The 18,356-nt window shown below is 35.4% G+C and overlaps 2 protein-coding genes across 3 annotated transcripts; both read left to right on the top strand.

Moving 5' to 3' along the window:
- Positions 1-577: 577 nt before the first annotated feature.
- Positions 578-11,554, top strand: LOC129370855 (hemicentin-1-like). Its single transcript, XM_055047070.1, has 12 exons — positions 578-638; positions 1,916-2,314; positions 2,525-2,845; positions 3,564-3,866; positions 5,307-5,612; positions 6,880-7,155; positions 7,321-7,611; positions 8,111-8,386; positions 8,462-8,740; positions 8,956-9,070; positions 9,158-9,215; positions 10,112-11,554. Exons 1-12 carry the CDS (start codon positions 578-580, stop codon positions 10,430-10,432), a joined length of 3,006 nt encoding a protein of 1,001 aa, XP_054903045.1. The 3' UTR covers positions 10,433-11,554.
- A 968-nt stretch (positions 11,555-12,522) lies between these two features.
- LOC129370817 (sialic acid-binding Ig-like lectin 5) lies at positions 12,523-18,211 on the top strand. 2 transcript variants are annotated; one of them, XM_055047019.1, is made up of 8 exons: positions 12,523-12,664; positions 12,965-13,369; positions 13,620-13,943; positions 14,503-14,763; positions 14,841-15,125; positions 15,279-15,393; positions 16,170-16,236; positions 16,885-18,211. In XM_055047019.1, the coding sequence occupies exons 1-8, from the start codon at positions 12,604-12,606 to the stop codon at positions 17,275-17,277; spliced, it is 1,911 nt and encodes a 636-aa protein (XP_054902994.1). In that variant the 5' UTR covers positions 12,523-12,603; the 3' UTR covers positions 17,278-18,211. The 2 variants fall into 2 exon arrangements, with proteins under 2 accessions (XP_054902994.1, XP_054902995.1); XM_055047020.1 differs by lacking the exon at positions 14,503-14,763 and having other exon boundaries at positions 12,524-12,664.
- Positions 18,212-18,356: the final 145 nt, after the last annotated feature.

Here is an 18,356-nt window from a genome sequence, read left to right as displayed (position 1 = left end):
TTGGGTGTCTAAAGCAATAAGTAAGTGGCCGGTAAATGAAATTATTCCAAAATGTTTAGCATTATAATCATTCATTCAGCCATGCAGATGCACATTCATAATGATTGTGGTAAGATACGTTGTAGACAGCTACTATGAGACAGTCTGATAGAAGTGACGCTGCCATGTATCTGAGCCATCAGGCCTTCTGATCACCACCAGCAGTGAAATGAGTGAAATGTCTCGCCTAAGGACACATTGACTGAGACAGACGAAGCAGGGATTCTACCACAGGACTAAGTACTGTATATAGGCTTTACATTTGCAATGGTTTTTCTAAAAAAACTAGTGAAGATGATCAAACTCTTAAGTCTCTGCAAATATGGGCTCTAAAGAGGAAGTTAAATGAAATGGCAGGCTTGAAGCGCAACCATTATTGAATCATGTCACAAACATGATTCAGTATCATGTTTGTGACACTGAATCACAAACATGATAAATGATCAATTTATCAGGGCTAATTTCCTTCATTTTGGGAGATCGGCCAATACTTCCATGTGAAGTCGATCTTATCCCCCAGTCTTATCTGTGTATTCCTATGAGCCTCCAAGTGAGCAAGTCGGTCAGCTGGAGGGACGTGGCCAAACATGACATCACCCGTCAGCACCAGGGGCTGGCAGGAAGAGCCTCAAGCCGTCCACCATCTTCCTCATAAAAAGTACTGTTGTCAAAGTTTTCCATGTTCTTAATCATAAAAATAAAGCAAAACAACCTTTTAGTACATGATTTATGATGATGAAATAATGAAAAGAAATAATGCATTATCACAACATATTAAAGTTGTGATGACTTTGATAGAATTGTTAGTTGTTATAAACTCAGGCTTTATAAACTATAAAGCCTGAGTCAGACTCATTGGCTACTCAACCAATGAGTCAGTCTCATTGGTTGAGCAGCATTTTTCATAAAAGTGCTCACAAACCAACTTCCTAATTCTTAATGCAGCACAAAAGGGAAGCAATATGAAAGAGAAAAGAAGGCAATTCAGACGCCTGTGAAGAAATTCACTGAAGACGAGTGGAAAGGTGGACAGAAAAAGAGGTAAATAAATCTTTAACACAATGCTTTAGCTCTCATCAGATTAATGAACAAAATAATTTAATATTTGTGTGGGTGTATGTGGGTGTGTGAGGGAGACTTAAAGAGAAAAATCAATACTATCTTGCTAAACAAAGTTAAAACTCAATTCAGCCCTATAATGCCACAGAGGTGTACTGTAGATAAATTCTCCTGATGATTACAAATTTTAATTATTCACAATCACATTTATTTGTCTTTACTGAAAATATGTAAAGTCATATTTAGGCAGCAAAAGCTTCTCTCAGACATTCATAAAATGCAGCAATACTGAAATAAAATCCAGAAGAGAAATGTTGCCTTGTATCTATGATGTTATGTCTGAACTTTGCTTCAGTTTCAGTATTTTTCTGAAACTCCTGGATAAAAGTTTCTTCCCTGTTTGGAAGAAACTGAATGTTTCAAGCTTCAAATCAGGATGTTTGTTTTCATCTGGTTAATCGCGTCTCTCCCTTCTAACGGTAATGTATGAATTGTCTAATTCATGAACATGAATCAATACTAAAAATAAAAACATTAAATGTATATGTATCTACATTTGCTTGTAACAATATTTATGGCAAATTCCTGTAGTTGATATGTTTGTTTCACAAATTTGCACATAAATGCAGTTTTTCTGTTATGTGCTGAAACATAAGGAAAGATTAATCGTTAGTTTTTAAATATCTTATAAATTATATCTGGTTTGTATAGATACTGAATCACAAGAAACTTTTGTCAGGAATTGCTTTGGCATTGTTTCATTTCATTGAAATAATTTATGAACAAATCCTGAATTACTTGTTTTTCTTACTAACAGATGCATTAAAATGGAAAGAAACCTGTCAAAAGGAGGGCTACTGTGTTGGTTTCAAAGAGGATGAAATAAGAGCAGAAGCTGGACTCTGTGCTGTGATACCTTGCTCTTTCACCTCTGTCTCTGAACCTGAAAATATAATTTGGTTCAAATGTGGACCATCTCAGGACAAATGTCAAGGTTCTGACCCCATATTTCACTCCGACAAACACAAGGAAAACATTCGGTCTGGATTTGAAGGTCGGGTGTCACTGCTGAACCCGGACATGACTGAGAAGAACTGCAGCATCATGATCAATGATCTCAAGATAACTGATTCTGGATCGTATCAGCTCCGAGTTGTGGGGATAGAAACCACAGATAAATTTACATTTAAGGAAAAAACAAATCTCTCAGTAACAGGTAGGAAAAAAACTACCTGTATTCTAAATATTCAGATTTTGTTTCACTATTTTTATTTACCTCTGAGATCAGATTGCAAAAGTTTATTTAGTAAAATTTTTGTTTTGTTTTTCCAAGTGTAAGACAATATCCCGTTTTTCAATCTGTCTCATCGAATTCAAGATGATAAAAAGTTTTGTGAGTTTGCATTCAATGAACTGTTTCCATCAGATCTGAACCAAAAGCCCTCTGTGATGATTCCTCCACTGACTGAGGGACAACAAGCCACTCTGACCTGCACTGCTCCTGGTCTCTGTTCTGGGTCTCCTCCTAAAATCAGCTGGATGTGGAGAGGAAAAGGAGAGGAAGACTCTTACATCATAGGAAACATTACTGCTTTAAAAACGGAGAATCTGAATGCTTTCACAAAGAGACACCTCTCAACTCTGACCTTTAATGCATCAGCTGATCACCACAAGACCTTTATAACCTGTAAAGTCACCTTCACAGGGGGCATAACTACAGAGGGAACTGTGAGTCTGAATGTGACATGTGAGTACCTTATTGTCTTACAAATCCTGCTGATGATGTTTTAATTACAACTTACAACAATAGCTGAATAACACCCTAAGAAAAACAATTAAAATAACAGTGGCATGTTGGCTGAGATTTTTCATGAAAAAATACATTTATTTAGATAAATACATCCACAACAAATTACAATCTAAATTGCTTTCTTGATTTATTAATTGGTATATGAATAACATATTGCCAATTGTTGCTGGCCAAAGGACGTTGTTTGTGTTTCTGCTTTACTGAAAGTTTAAATATTTTGTAATATTGGCTCTGCAGATGCAAGAAACCTCAGAAATCTGGTAGATCAAAAGTTAAAGAAGGAAATGATCTGAAGTTTACCTGCAGTGTGGACAGTTTCCCTCTATCAGTTATCAAATGGACTAAATCTATAAAAAAGCTGAACAGCAGAGTCACAATGTATCTAAAAAGTATGACAGCAATAAAATCTGTCGGCGACAAAAAAAAAGTTGCTCGTTTTCCATCACTAATGTGAGACAATACGATGCTGGACTTTACATCTGCACAGCACAACCCCTGAACTACACTCTCAGAGAAGAAATTCATGTAACAGTGAAATGGGTGTAGAATCACTGTTTCTCAGACAATTTTATACAATGATCTAAGTTTCAGCCTCACATGATTTATTCATTCATTACAGAATGTTTAAAACGTTTCTTTAATCTGTACTCCACAGATGTTAGAAAACCTCAAATCTCTGGCAGGACAACAGTCATGGAGGGAGAAGATCTGAATCTGACCTGCAGTGTTGACAGCGTCCCTCCATCAGTTATTAAATGGACTAAATCTGGAACAGAAATCAATTGGCAGGACAGTAATTTAAGCAAAGCAGACAGTGGAGAAGTCTACCTGCAGGAACAAAGTGGACATGTCTCTTTTTCCATCATGAATGTAACAGCAAAAGAAGCTGGATGTTACATTTGTACAGCAACATATGAGAATAAAAGCATGACAGAAAAAGTCCATGTTAAAGTGACTTGTAAGTACATTTTCATAGTGAATTTGCAGAAGGTATCTAATTCTTTGGGCTTTTAAGTCAGGATTATTTAGTGTAAGATTTTGTAATTTCTTCAGAATAATTAGCACTTGCGTATGTCATCAAATATCTGTTTTAAAATGCATTATTTTAAATATCTGACAATACACCTGAGAAAACCTAAGATCTCTGGTAGAACAAAGGTTATAGGCTCTATAGTATAGAGAGAGGCCGTGATCATGAGCAGGAAAAGGGTAGAGTGCTTTCTTCACATCAGGACTTGAGATCCTGCCTCAAGTGGACGCATTAAGCATTAAGTATCTCAAAATCTTATTCACTATTGAAGGGAAAATGGAGCGAGACGTTGATAGGCAGATTGGTGCTGCATCTGCAGTGATGTGAGTGCTTTATCAGTTTTGGTGAAGAGAGACCCAAGTTAAAAGAGGAAGCTCTCAGTTTACCAGTCGATCTGCATTCCTAACTTCATCTATTGTCATGAGCTTTTAATAGTGACCTCAAGAATGAGACCACAAACACAAGCGGCCAAAATTAGTTTCTGGGTTTCTGGGCTCTGCTTTAGCAATTGAATGAGTTGCTCGGTCATCCGGGAGGAAGTCAGAGTAGAGCCAGTTAAGTGTGTTGGATACCTGGTTAGGATGCCTCCCTGACATCTCCCTAGTGAGATGTTCCACGTTTATCCCAAAGGGAGGAAACTGTGGATGACCCATATCACCCTGGAGGGTGGATCTTTTTTTGCTGGCCTGGGAATGCCTTGAAAAAGCTGGCCTAAGTGACTGGGGAGAGGGAAGTCTAAGTCTTCCTACTTAGGCTGCTGTCCTTGTGACCCAACTCTGGATAAACAAAAGATAATGGATAGATATCTAAGCTTCAACCTCAGGTGTTCCATTAGTTTACAAAAAAGTGTTTAAACATTTTGCTTAATCTGTACTCAACAGATGTTAGAAAACCTCAGATCTCTGGCAGGACAACAGTCATGGAGGGAGAAGATCTGAATCTGACCTGCAGTGTTGACAGTGTTCCTCCATCAGTTATTAAATGGACTAAATCTGGAACAGAAATCAATTGGCAGGACAATATTTTAAGTAAAGCAGATAACAGCACAGTAGTCTATGGACAGGAAAAAAGTGAAAATGCCTCTTTTTCCATCATGAATGTAACAGCAAAAGAAGCTGGATGTTACATTTGTACAGCAACATATCAGAATGATAGCATGACAGAAAAAATCCATGTTAAAGTGAATTGTAAGTACATTTTCAGAAATAAAACTCATGTCTAGGTTTCTAAGTCAGTATTTGGAGATTTCATGTGTAATGTTTTGTTATTTCTTTAGAATACTTAACACTTGTGGGGGTTATCACATATCTGTTTTAAAATACAATTGTATGTCTTGTTATGCTTTGTATTAAATATCTGCCCTCACAGACCTCAGAAAACCTCGGATCTCTGGTAGAACAACAGTAAAGGAGGGAGACCATCTGAATCTGACCTGCAGTGCTGACAGCTTCCCTCTCGCTGTTATCAAGTGGACTAAAGCAGAAGCAAAAATTAACCAGCATCCCAACTATTCATCTAGTGCTTCCATCAGCACTGAAAACACCATGAAGGGGAAAGATGCCAATGGTTCTTTGTCCAAAACTAATGTGACAGCAGAAGATGCAAGGCTTTACATCTGTACTGCAAAACACCTGATCAATAATCAAACTGAACAAATCGAAGTAACAGTAACATGTGAGTATATTCTTCTTAATCATTTTCAGCAAGCATGTCTTTTCATCAGATGAAGTGTTTGTGGCACAACACTTATACTGAACTATGGTTTTTAAATGAGGATTTAATTCTTATAAATCATTTTTATATTTTCAAACAAGGCTCCCCGGTTAATGATGACAAGCTATGGTTCAAATTCAACTATTCTGGAGAGAAAAATAAGGCAACGTCCAAAATATAACACAATTATGAAGCCAGAAAAACACGTAATTCAAGATTGTTTTGAAATAAAAATCAGTACAGTGTACATTTCAACTCAACTGTTTATTATTTTACCCATAACTAAATTCTAGTGCAAACAATTGCCTTCAGAAGTCACCTAATTGGTCAACAGAGTTCACCAGGAAAATTTAATCTGCATATTACTCCAGCTGTTCTGTCAAGGCAGAACAGCTGCTTTAACAGCTGTTCTGCCTTTGTGACCCAACCCTGGATAAACAAGGGTTGGGTTAGAGAACATTGTCCTCTAATGTTAAAGAACATTAGAGAACAAGCAGCATCCGGAGGACAAATATACAAACCTGACAAGTCAGGAATAACATTTTGGATGCTTTTCTTCTGTCAAAGCAAAATCAAGTGTTAAGCTGGCCCAGCAAAAGTCCAACGATGAATCAAGCTTAGATAATTTGGCAAAACCCAAAGTTTTATTTTCAATAATGCACTATTAAATGTATCTGAACTTGAGCCAGAGAAAGAGATTAGAGAAAGTTTGTAGCTGTGAGAACAGTAAATGTTGATTTTACAAACTATCATCAGGATTCAGGAGGCCGAATGTTTGTGCTTTATGCCTGGATGTTTAAAAAGATAAAGTAAACTTCCTGCTTTGTTCACACAACCTTTGGCAATAAAGCTTATTCTGAATACAAATACACTACACTTTTAAGATTTTTATTTTTAAAGTATTTTAATAGTCCTGTGGTAAATTTCCACCACTACACAATAAAGTCTTACTTTGTTTAGGCATGTTACAAAAACAATATCAATTAAATAAAGATATTTTGGTTTTACTAAAATACAAAAAGTTCAAGAGTCATTATTCTTCTGGAAGGCACTATGCAATGCAGTCTATAGGTATAAGGTGACAATAATGTAATAAAGGTTATAAAGTAGGTCTAGTTTTGCAAGACATACTGTAGCACTGACTTCAAGTTGACTTTAAAAGCAATAGATTGTAAAAGTCTAAGTAAGCTAAACTACACTTTCTAAAATTGTATTTTGTGATCCACAGATGATTTCAAAAATGCAACTGTGAAGGAAGATCTTCTGAATCTGAATTGCAGTGTTGGCAGTTTTCAGCCACTAGTTGTCAGATGGACTAAATCTGGAACAGAAACCAATCTAAAAATAGATACCTTAAGTAAAACATTTTGCATCTATGTGCCAAATGAACTGGCAAATGTCACTTTTCCCATCACGAAAGAAACAATGGATGATGCAGAGCGCTACAATTGTACAGCAACGTATCATAACAGTACCATGGAAGAAAAGAATCATATAGTGGCAAGTAAGTATGTTCCAACAAAAATCATTTCCAAAAACTGAGGAAATAAATCTGAGTTAACTTTTGGTATTTTTTAGTTTCACATTACATGTTGTAGCAATAGTGCAACTGTGTATATTCTTTATCTTTATTTAACATATTTGACTGAAATATGTTTCCCAGATATAGGAAAGCCTCATATCTCTGTCAGAACAACAGCTGATGAGGAAGAGGCTCGGAATCTGACCTGCATTGTTGACAGTTTTTCCTCCTCAGTTATCAACTTGACCATATTTGAAAGAAACAAGCAGCAGACTAATATTTCAATGAAACTGCAGAACACCAGTGAGAATCGCAAGCAAGAACAAAGTGGCACTTTGTTCATCAATAGCGTTACAGCAGCAGATGCAGGCCTTTACATCTGCACAGCAAATATCCCAAATATTACTCTAACAGAAGAAATAAATGTAACAGTTACATGTAAGTACTGTATAATTTCTGTTTGTTTTTTTCTTCTCTTTTTTACCACAGTGCTATATGCTGGAGACAGAGAGGTGCAGACGATATGCAAAACCTCTTCTGCTTTTGTGTTCATATGCTTAGCAATAAAAAGACTTTCCAAAGGGGAAGTTGTTGGTTGTGTGAGAATAAGAAGAAAATGTTTTGAGTTCCCTTCATTTTCAGTCATCAAAGATCTTAAATCAAGTTTTACAATAAAATGATCAGTAAGGAATTAATTCAGTTTTCATTGTATTGTAAGTTAGAGCGAGTTCATCAGCAAAATCAATAAGATAAATAATTTGATGCTCAACAACTTTTTATTATATTTTGCTTATTGTTTATTTAGTTTAGCTATCTTGTTCTGGGCTCTATTTGAATCTTTAGCTTTAAATGTTATCATCTAGACATACTTTTGTTTTAAACTTAAAACATAGTGTATTTCATAAAACAACTAAAAATAATTGTATGTCATTCACAGACAGAAGGAGACCTCAGATCATTGGAAGCCAAACCATAAAGGAAGGAGATGCTCTGAATCTGACCTGCAGTGTTGACAGTGTTCCTCCATCATTAATCATGTGGACTAAAAATTCACTCAGCATACAGCCAAGCAACACAACTAGTTCCACCAGCAACAATGGATCTGCTACTCTTGTTGTCCTCAACATGACAGAAGAAGATTCTGGACGATACAGCTGTGCAGCAAAATATGAGAACATCACCGAGACTAAATATGTTGACATAAAAGTGACTTGTAAGAGGAAATATTTTATGCACAATTAAACTATACATGGTTTATCCTAAACTGACGATCATTGTATGTTTACAGGGTCTCCAAAGGTGCTGAATGACTCTGGATGTGTGCTGCGGCCAGGCGGTTTGACCTGTGTGTGTCTTAGTGAGGGATTTCCTCTCCCTACCATTCGATGGCCATTACTGAAAGACCACACCGAGTACTCCATCACCAGCATTGTGTCAAACCACACTGTCAACAGCACTGTTACCATAATGGTTAAAAACCATGGCAACATCAGTGTTGAATGCGTTAGCAGCAATGAAAATGGGGAAGCAAAAGAAAAGCTCACAGTCCTCTGGGCAAAAGAAGAAGGTACATTTTTGCAGCTTTTACACTTCTGCTACGTTTAACTTCTCCTTTAATGTGCTTTTCTGCCGTCAGTATGGTCAGATGGCTATGTAAGTAAGTCAAGTTTTTCAGTTACAAAAACAGCTGGAAATAATTATGCTAACTTGACCTTAAATGAGCTATTTTTACCCATTAGCAAGCAATAGTTGTGTCATATTTTGTTTCTGTTCTCAATGTAGTAAACAAGCAAACAACTAATTCAGAAAAAAGTTCCATGCTGGAAATCATCATCGCCTTTTTTATTGGGTTCATTCTTGCATCTATCATCTACTGTTTGTTGATGAAATTCTACAGGTACATCAAACATTTATAACTTAATTTACATTTTCAACAATAAACATATATTTAAATTGTTACTGTAAAGATAATGTGTCTCCTCAGAATAAAACAGAAGAACTCTGAAAATGCGGGTGAATCTCTGGAGATGATTACGCCACTGGTATGATAAGTATTGATATCAATGATTATTCTGTGTTTATCTGTGAAGTAAAATATCTAAATAACGTGTAAATAATAGATAATAATTCTAATGTAATTCTATGTAAATACCAGAATGTGGGGGGGTTCAGAACCATAAATAGTTTTTAATATTCTACACGTCTCTTAAAATTGTAAAATATACTTCTTACAGATTTGTACATAAAATGGACAGCAACCCATGCTCAGATTTACCACATGGGTGAGAAGCTGTTTATCTCTACAGTCTTAAAAAAGCAAGTTACACTTCTAAGAGCAACTGATTATTTTGTGAGAAAAATTTAAACGTAGTCTCCCCTTTCCTTTTCTACCCTTAAAAAAAACAATTGTGTCACTTTGCGCAAGTTTCACTGAATCACTTGATCTTTCACAAGTTGGCCAGTTGTTGCCTGTAGAGGGTGCTTTCTTAATAAAGCAGCACTGCAGAAATAGAGAACAATCGCAGCTTTGTTGGTCATAAAGGAGACCTGCATGTTACACCAACCCCCTAAATTTGCAACATTATTCTGACTTCCTTCTTCAGTAAAAAAAAAGCAGTATAAAAGAATAATAGTGAAAAGTCAAATTCAATGGGATCTTAAATGTATTAAATCGATGACAGTGTGAGAACACAAACAATTTTCAGATCCAAACTGAGAAACATGTGAATTAATCTGAATTTATTGATATTTGGATTCTGAATGACGAAAAGTATAGAATAGCTTTTCAACTGTTAAAGCTGCGATTATATGAAAAGGCAAATCAGAAAACAAAAAACTCTGACTCCACCTGAATTACAGGTAAAGACAGTTTGGTAGCAAATTACAACTAATTGTTAATTCTCAACTTTACTGATGTGTTTTTCATTATACTTGGCAGATGTTGAATGGCCAACCTGTTCAAGAGACAGAAAAGAAAGAAGCTTTGGCAGGAACTCCTGAAGCTACCAATGGTCCAAAGGAATTGGTGTATGCCAGCATTGACTTTTCCCTTCTAAACCGGATTCCTACAAAATGGATAAAGAGTTCAGAAAACAAAAACACGGAATATGCAGAAATCAAGACAAACAAGAAAAAAGGGCATCAAGTGGAGATAATAACTGAGGAGGATAGCGAGATGAAAAACTGTGTCCAAGAAGTGAAAGAAGAGGCTGAGGAACCAGAGTATGCAGAAGTGGAAGATTTAATTAAGGAGAGTTGAAAATTAAGACCAGATGTCCAAGACAGAATCACAGAATAACCCCCTAAAGCTCAAGAATACAATAAAGATGCCATGATTATAAAATACAGTGATAGTCATGGTTTCTATCTCCTGAAACCAGATGCACAAATCATAGTTCAGAACATCTATCTGTAAAGATATTGGTTTAGTGTTTAAATGCATAAAAGGCAGACCAAATACTTGTTAACCAATGAACAAGAAAATCTCCCAAGTTTTCTGACTTCAAACAAGACATCTATGATGTCTCATAGATCCATGTTGATGTTTTCATAACCATCATGTCTTTAAAATGTCACGTTTTAATTATAGACTTATTTTTTATGAATGCTATTCTTTTAGTGTAGAATATAAAATCTACATGTAAGACTTCAATATGATGCATTTACAACTCGCGCATTGAGGCACTTGACAAATGGGTCCATTATGCAGGATGGCAGGATGTCAACACGGTGCAATGAAACTCAATGGACTTCTTTTTTTAAATTATTGGGTGAGATTAATTGTAAAATTGTTTATTTCATATATTCATTTATGTATAAGTTAGTATACGTGTGGTATATTTGTACAGCTCTTTTTAATGCATTTATAAACTGCTACATTTGAACTTATATTAATGCTTGTTATGGCAAAGTGAATCAGGCAAATACATGCATCATTTACTGTATTTTTACAATCTGCACTAGAAATATTCAATTTATTGAATGTGAAATTGGACCTTTTACCCACCACCATGAAAATTCAAAGGCAGAATAAAAAGAACATATAAGACTCTATGACTTGGGGAACATGTCCAGGATGTATTCAAATAGTATCTGATGAAGCTTAAAGAACAACTTTTTACATACAATTATATTTATATTTATTTTGGGATACTCTCACTATGTCATTCACAAAATCGTTCACCCTTTTGATTTGTAGTCCTGTCATTAATCAGCTCCACTGTACTTGATATTTTCATATGATCCTGCAGGCCAAAACTATGACTAAAAAAATAACATAAAAGTAATGACATAGATCAAATGTGGCATATTTTGTTTATATATTTTTATTGTATTCATTTTTAGTAAATGTATAATAAACATACTTGTTGGTACCAATATATCTGGAAAATGTCATTGTTGTTTTTAGAATTTTTTAAGATTGACTCAATTTCACAATAAGTATTGGGTTTTGTTTCTGATAGATTTTCAATAAGTACCATTAATCCAAAGTTTAGAGTTAATCCAAAGTTTACACATAGAGCACTGACAAGAATAACCCCCGTTATTCTTGTCAGAATAACAGGGGTTATTCTGGCAAGAATAACCCTTGTTATTCTTGTCAGGGGTTGAAGAGAAATTAGTGCTGTGTTCAAGTATTCCATAAATAATAAAAATTTTAAAATGTCCCAGAGTATGCATGGTTTCTATGACTAATCAACTATGAGTTTTACTGGTCTACTGTCAGCTTTAAGGAGATAATTCTGTGAATTTACAATAGTAAAAATTACAATAATATAATTTTGCTTCCACAAGTATTGTTTTTTTCAAAATACGATGAGCATAGAATGTCATTTAGAAATCAGGGCCACAGCCTATGTTTGTAAAAAAAAAGTTTTTTTTTTTTTTAACAATGTGGTAACAAACTTTGTGAAATGCTGATGTTGCTCAAAACGGAGATGAGTCAAAAAAAGAGAAGGAAAGCAGAGCAAACCTCAGTGAAGAATGTGTTGGGAAATTTTCAAAACAAAAAAAAATAAAGAAAACAATGATTCATGATACTTTCTATAGAGTGAAGTTCTTTAAGTCCTCATACTTTTATCAGATATTGGTCTGCAAGAAAAAGTATAAGGTAACTTGTTAAACGTGAATGAAAACCAGGGTTAAAATCATCCTGAATCAGGATAGTAAAGACTACTGCATTAGTAGGTAATGCAAATTATGCCTTTAACTAATCTGTTGCTAAGATCAATCTTAATTTAGCTGGCTGCCAGAAAGGGCCACTCCCCTCGGAGGCATGTCACAATTATATAACTGAGGAAAAAAAAGTAACATCCTGTATTGCTATATTTTGGCATCTCAAAACTGAACTTTCCGCTGAATCCATTTCTGCATTTTAAAAGTTCATGCTGTACTGAAGGAACAGGAGAGTAACCACCAAGGAATCAAACCATGTTTAGTGTCTTCTGGACAACATTGCTTTTCTTTTTGTGGGGTTCCACCACATACAGAGGTATGAGGAGCATTTTCTTTTATTATTATGTAGTGCTTAAAGCAATTTTTATGTGACAATATTTCACTTTGATATTAAATTATCTTGATTTGCTGATAAATGTAATCACAAAATGTTTTTTTATCCCTGTTAAGTTTATAAAAAGCGTATAAATCCTGAAACATTTACAGAGTTTGTTTGGTTCTGTACTAATAAAAATGATTGATTTGATGAAGTATCCTCAGTTTGCAAAGGTTTTGTAGTAGAGTTATAACAAAAACAAATATATAATTACTTTGGTCTTTTCCTTCACATTGCCAGTTGAATCAGCCCTTGGAGAACCAGACTGTAACAATGGATACTGCATTTCTCTCAATGAGGGAGTAATTACAGCCGAAGCCGGATTGTGTGTTGTGATACCATGTTCCTTCACCACTGTTGATGGGTTTACACCAAAAAGTATTGTCTGGTTTAAATGTGAATCATGGAAAAGGAGATGTGGTGACTCTGACATAGTATTTCACATAAATCGTGACAAGGTTCCTTCAGAATTTCTAGGACGGATTTTACTGTTGGATCCTGATGTGAGTCAGAGGAACTGCAGCATCATGATCAATGACCTCACCACATCTGATTCTGGATCATATCAGCTCAGAGTTAATGGTCTTTACCATGGATCGTCAGATGGAGTTACGTTCCTTTCAAAAACAAGTCTCTCTGTTAAAGGTATGAAAGACAATAATAAGAACATCTTTGGTTCTTCAATTTAGTGATTAGTATAAATATATGCAACGTGGTTTAAATTTGTATTTGTAGTGTCTAAAATAACTCACAAGAAACTGTCAGTGTTTGTTGACCTCTGTTGGCAGATTGTAGGAACTGCATCAGCTAAGCTAAAATTAGCTTGTTCCATTCAGATGTAAAATAAGTAATGATATCTCCACTTGATTTTATTCATCAACCATGTTTCCATCAGATCTTAGCCAAAGGCCCTCACTGAAGATTCCTCCACTGACTGAGGGACAGCAGGCCACTCTGACCTGCACTGCTCCTGGTCTCTGCTCTGGGTCTCCTCCTAACATCACCTGGATGTGGAGAGGAAAAGGAGAAATGGAAGCTAATGTTACAGGAAACATGACTGCTTCTTTTAAAACTGAGAATCTGACTGCTGTGTCACATATGCACAGTTCGATTTTGACCTTTAACTCTTCAGCTAAGCTCCACAACACCAATGTAACCTGTAAGGTCAGCTTCATAAGTGGCATAACCACAGAGGAGACTGTGACCCTGAAAGTAAACTGTGAGTATATTATTTGAAAACTTGTTGGTTTTGTGATTTGTCTCCTCAGTTAAATTTAAGGAATCACTATAGCCACTGGATGTTTAAAATCAATGTGGATACAAATATGAATTAAGGTGACAGTAAATACTGAACCTGCAGTGTCTAATGTTTACCAGAAGTTTGTTCTTACAAACTGAGAAATATTTACCCAGTTTGTGTGAGAGTGTCCTTTGGAACCAAGTAAACCCCAGCCAAACACCAAATAATTTTTGTAAGATGTTCCAAAAGGATCATTGCCTATGTCAAACACTGCAAGTGAAAGAAAATCATGAATATTTTTATAAAGGACAAGGCATTTTTCTTTATTCACATAATATCATAAGCTTTAAATGTATAGTTTTCTAGTTTCTAAAAAACACCTCACAGTGTTTCCCATTTGTAATATAACTGATTTATTTTACTGAAAGCCTGTGAGCCAAAGCTATCTCCAAACACCATTATCCAGTATCCATTATACATTATGGAGTATGATCTTACTTTAAAAAATACAGTTTAAAATGTAATGTTGGTCCCATAGATAAAAGACAACCTCAAATCAATGGAAAGACTACTGTGAAGGAAGGAGATGATCTGAATCTGATCTGCAACGTTGAAAGTTTTCCTCAATCAGTTGTTGTGTGGACTAGACATTCAGGAAGTGGGATTTACTCCCAAAATAACACCGGATCGGCAACACTTGTCATCTCGAATGTGACAACTGAGGACTCTGGGCAATATGTCTGCACAGCGAATCACCTGAATGAAACAGTGTCTGTATATGCTGATGTAAAAGTGTCTTGTAAGTAAACATCAGTAATGAAGCTCAGAGCCTAAGTCATAATTTATCTCACACTCATAACTTATAATTTTTTTCAGGGTTTTCAAAGATACTGAAAAGTTCTGGATGTGTGCATCAGTCAGCGCTCCTGACCTGTGTGTGCATCTCTGAGGGGTTTCCTCTACCCACTATAACATGGCCTCTGCTTAAGGTCCACAAAGAGTACTCTGTCATTAAGACCGTGTCAAACCACAGAGTTAACAGCACTGTCACCATATCCCTTAAAAATCTCCATTATGTCAGTTTTGAATGTGACAGCAGCCATGAAAATGAAGACGCAAAAGAAAACCTCACAATCCAAGAATACTTCACAGAAAAAGAAGGTACTTCTTCACAGCTTCCAGTCACATCTGCTTTGACATTCTTTACTGTCTCATTTCAATCATTATGGCCAAATGACGAAGCCAGTGCAATTATGCTTTGATCTATAGTAACTTGGCTTGACGCTGTTTTCTCTCTCTGTTTTCTCCTCACAGCCATTCAGTCCAAAACTATTTTAGAAAAGGTTTTCAGCCTGCAAGTCATTGTTGCCTTTCTGATTGGGGTTCTACTTTCAGCTATCATTTGTTATTTGGCTGCAAAATGTAACAGGTATGTTCTAGTTTTTAATTAACGTCTGTGTTATCTAGGAAAAATATTTCAATTTTTCCTAGAGTTACTGAAATAAAACTAGAAAGAGATAGAAGGATGGCACTATGTTAATTAGTGGCAGCAGCTTCCCTTCTTTACAATAAAACATGCTTTTATGAAGGTATAGTTGGGCCCGTTCTTGCTGAGTGAATTGCAATTGAAACTGTCTCAAGTTTGAAAGGTTGCATTTTTAACTACACTCTTTGATCCTTTATAAATATTCTGTAGGATTAAAATCAGAACAGTTTCTTTTCCCAGCCATAATACTTTTTGCTGCATATTTTTGGGACATTGTCAAGTTGGAGAGCTTATGTAACCCTATGTGGGTGAATTTGTCAGAGAGACATTGCTTTTGCCTTCTCTGGTTTATGTTCATTGTGATTTCGCAATAACAAACTACCATATGCCATGTTTGATCCTTCCACTTTAAATACATTAAATGGCTGTCAGAGAGCTAAAAATAATTTTTAATCTCAAGTAAAGCACTTGATTAAAACAAAACAAAAAATACAGACTGTCCATTTTATTTTCTTTGTAGAATAAACAAGTTATTTTTGTTTATTTTTTGTATTGTAGCTTATCACATAATAGAGGAATGCAGGTATTCGTTAGTTGCTTTAACTGAATCCCTTTTCAGGGGAAATAAAGCACTCTTTTAGTAAACCGTAAAGATGCCAGCATATTGATCGTTATCTGTATCAGTTAATGAGTAGAAGCAAAAATATATTTTTCCACAGGAAGACATTGAAGAAGTCTGAGAATGAGGATGGAACTCTGAAGATGATCTCTCAAGATGATCCACGGGTACCTATATTTGTACTGCTAGAAGAAAATGATCAGTTCAAAATAATCAGAAAACAAATTCAGGGTTTTCATGCATAAATAATACTTCAATTCATCAGAGCTTAAACTGTTTTTCTTAATACCAGTTGCATTGTCCTCTTCAAAAATACAAATGAGTAAATTTTTGAACAGGATTTAAATCAAGATGTGTAGCCTAGTTGATCTGCCATTGTTTCCAGTACTACCATTGTTCAAAAAAGCCATTATTAATGAATGATGGAACAGTTTGGAAAAGCAGTTTAATATGTACATTTTAACAGGTTTGACATCACATCTACAACAAAAGTAAAGTTATGGCTGAAAAAGAAAAAAAATCTTTGCAGTGCTTGTTGTGTATGAGAATAAATTTGTCGGTAAAAAGATAAATGGAAACAAAGATTTGATTGTGATTCATGCAGCTGCATGTCAGCATCTCAATAGGTTTTAAAACTGTTGAGTAAAGATTCATCAGTGAGAGCTATTCTACTTTTCAGACTGGTCATAAATGAGTCACTGTCAGTTATCAGACACCTAATAACTAGCGTTATTAGGTGTCTGAAGAAAAAAACTTTGTCTGGATTCTCTGTGCTGTGTGTTATTTTATATCTAGTTTCTCCCTGTACCTGACAGATCGACGATGGTCAGGATGTTCAAAGTGACATAACCCCTGCGCAAGAGGAAGCTGTGAACATACCTATTGCAGGAGAGAAGTCGGCTTCAGAAACGAGCGAAGATTCAAAAGATGTGCAATATGCCAGCATTGATTTCTCAATCATGAAGAGAAGGAGTACAAAAGAGGCAGCAAAGAAACAAGCGAGCACTTTGACTGAATATGCAGAGATTAAAACTAGACTGAAAGAGCAAAGGAAAGATGATAGTAAAAAGGAATGTGAGACGCTGGAGTGTGAAGATGAGGATTTGACAACAAAACATGCTGAGCAGATGAAACATTGTGTCACAGAGGAGCAGAATGAAGTGGAAGCAGTTTACTCCACCGTCAAAGATGCTTTAGTTGAGATCTAAGAACTGCGCTATACTGTGCACACTCTGGCAATGGCATTACAGCATTTTATACTGAGTCATTGACGGTGGAGCAACCTGTCTGAAGAAAAAAACTTTGTGTAGATTCTCTATGCATTATGCATCCATCCATCCATTGCATACATCCACTTGTCCTTGATCATCTACTCATCTTAAAGTTTATAGAAAAAGGAGGAGAAACTTTAGATTTAGTGATGTTTGCAGCAAATATCCTGGATGTGCCAGGAGTTTTGCTGATTCCAATTTGACAGTAGGGTTCAATAAACATGTACAGATTTTACTTTCACACGAGCTCATGCATTATATCATACTTGTACATTAGTAATACAGATAAGCTAAAAATGAAAACGTATTCATACTGTAAATATAAAGCTAGCTAGAAAGGGCTCATCAGACAATAATTTTTGAAAAAGATCTAGTTGATTTGTTTATGTCTCATTTGTTTGTATGTTTTATTCCAAATATGTCTGTATTTTTAGTTTATGATAGAAAGTTAATGTAGAAGAGCTTAACTAAAAACATTGATCAGTGAACAGAATAAAACTTGTTTGAAGCATTTTGAGAAGACTTCTAAAGAGAGCCTTGACACAGAATGTATAGTCAGAAAAGATAAACAACAAAGAATGCCCAGACTCTCCATATTGACTGAGCAGAAAGAAGAATGTTGAAGAAATTAACCTTGCATTAAGAAATCCAGTTAGCACCATCAGATAGCACTCTCTAATCCCACAGAACAGTGGATTAATATGTGTACAACACATGACAAATCATCTATGTCCAATGTGCTTACAACACTGGACATAAGACTGTTGAGGCTATGAATGATTCATTTTGATTAATTATTGGTTTCTTTAGTTTGGTTTCTTTTTTGTAATGTTGTATATTTATCAAAATAAAATTTATCTGAATGAATAAATGAATGAATCTGAATTAATGAATATACGTGTGAAAGCACTTATTCATCTCCTGTTTTTAAAGAACATAAAGTGTAGATATTTATAATATTTTAAACGTCGGATCTTTAGAATCAGCTGAGATGCTATTTTGTCGCCCTCTTTTGG

This window comes from Poeciliopsis prolifica, unplaced genomic scaffold (genome assembly GCF_027474105.1).
Source record: "Poeciliopsis prolifica strain line A6 unplaced genomic scaffold, Auburn_PproV2 SCAFFOLD025, whole genome shotgun sequence".
Taxonomy (NCBI): Eukaryota; Metazoa; Chordata; class Actinopteri; order Cyprinodontiformes; family Poeciliidae; genus Poeciliopsis; species Poeciliopsis prolifica.
Note: the sequence above shows the minus strand (reverse complement) of the source record. Positions and strands in the feature narration are given on the sequence as shown.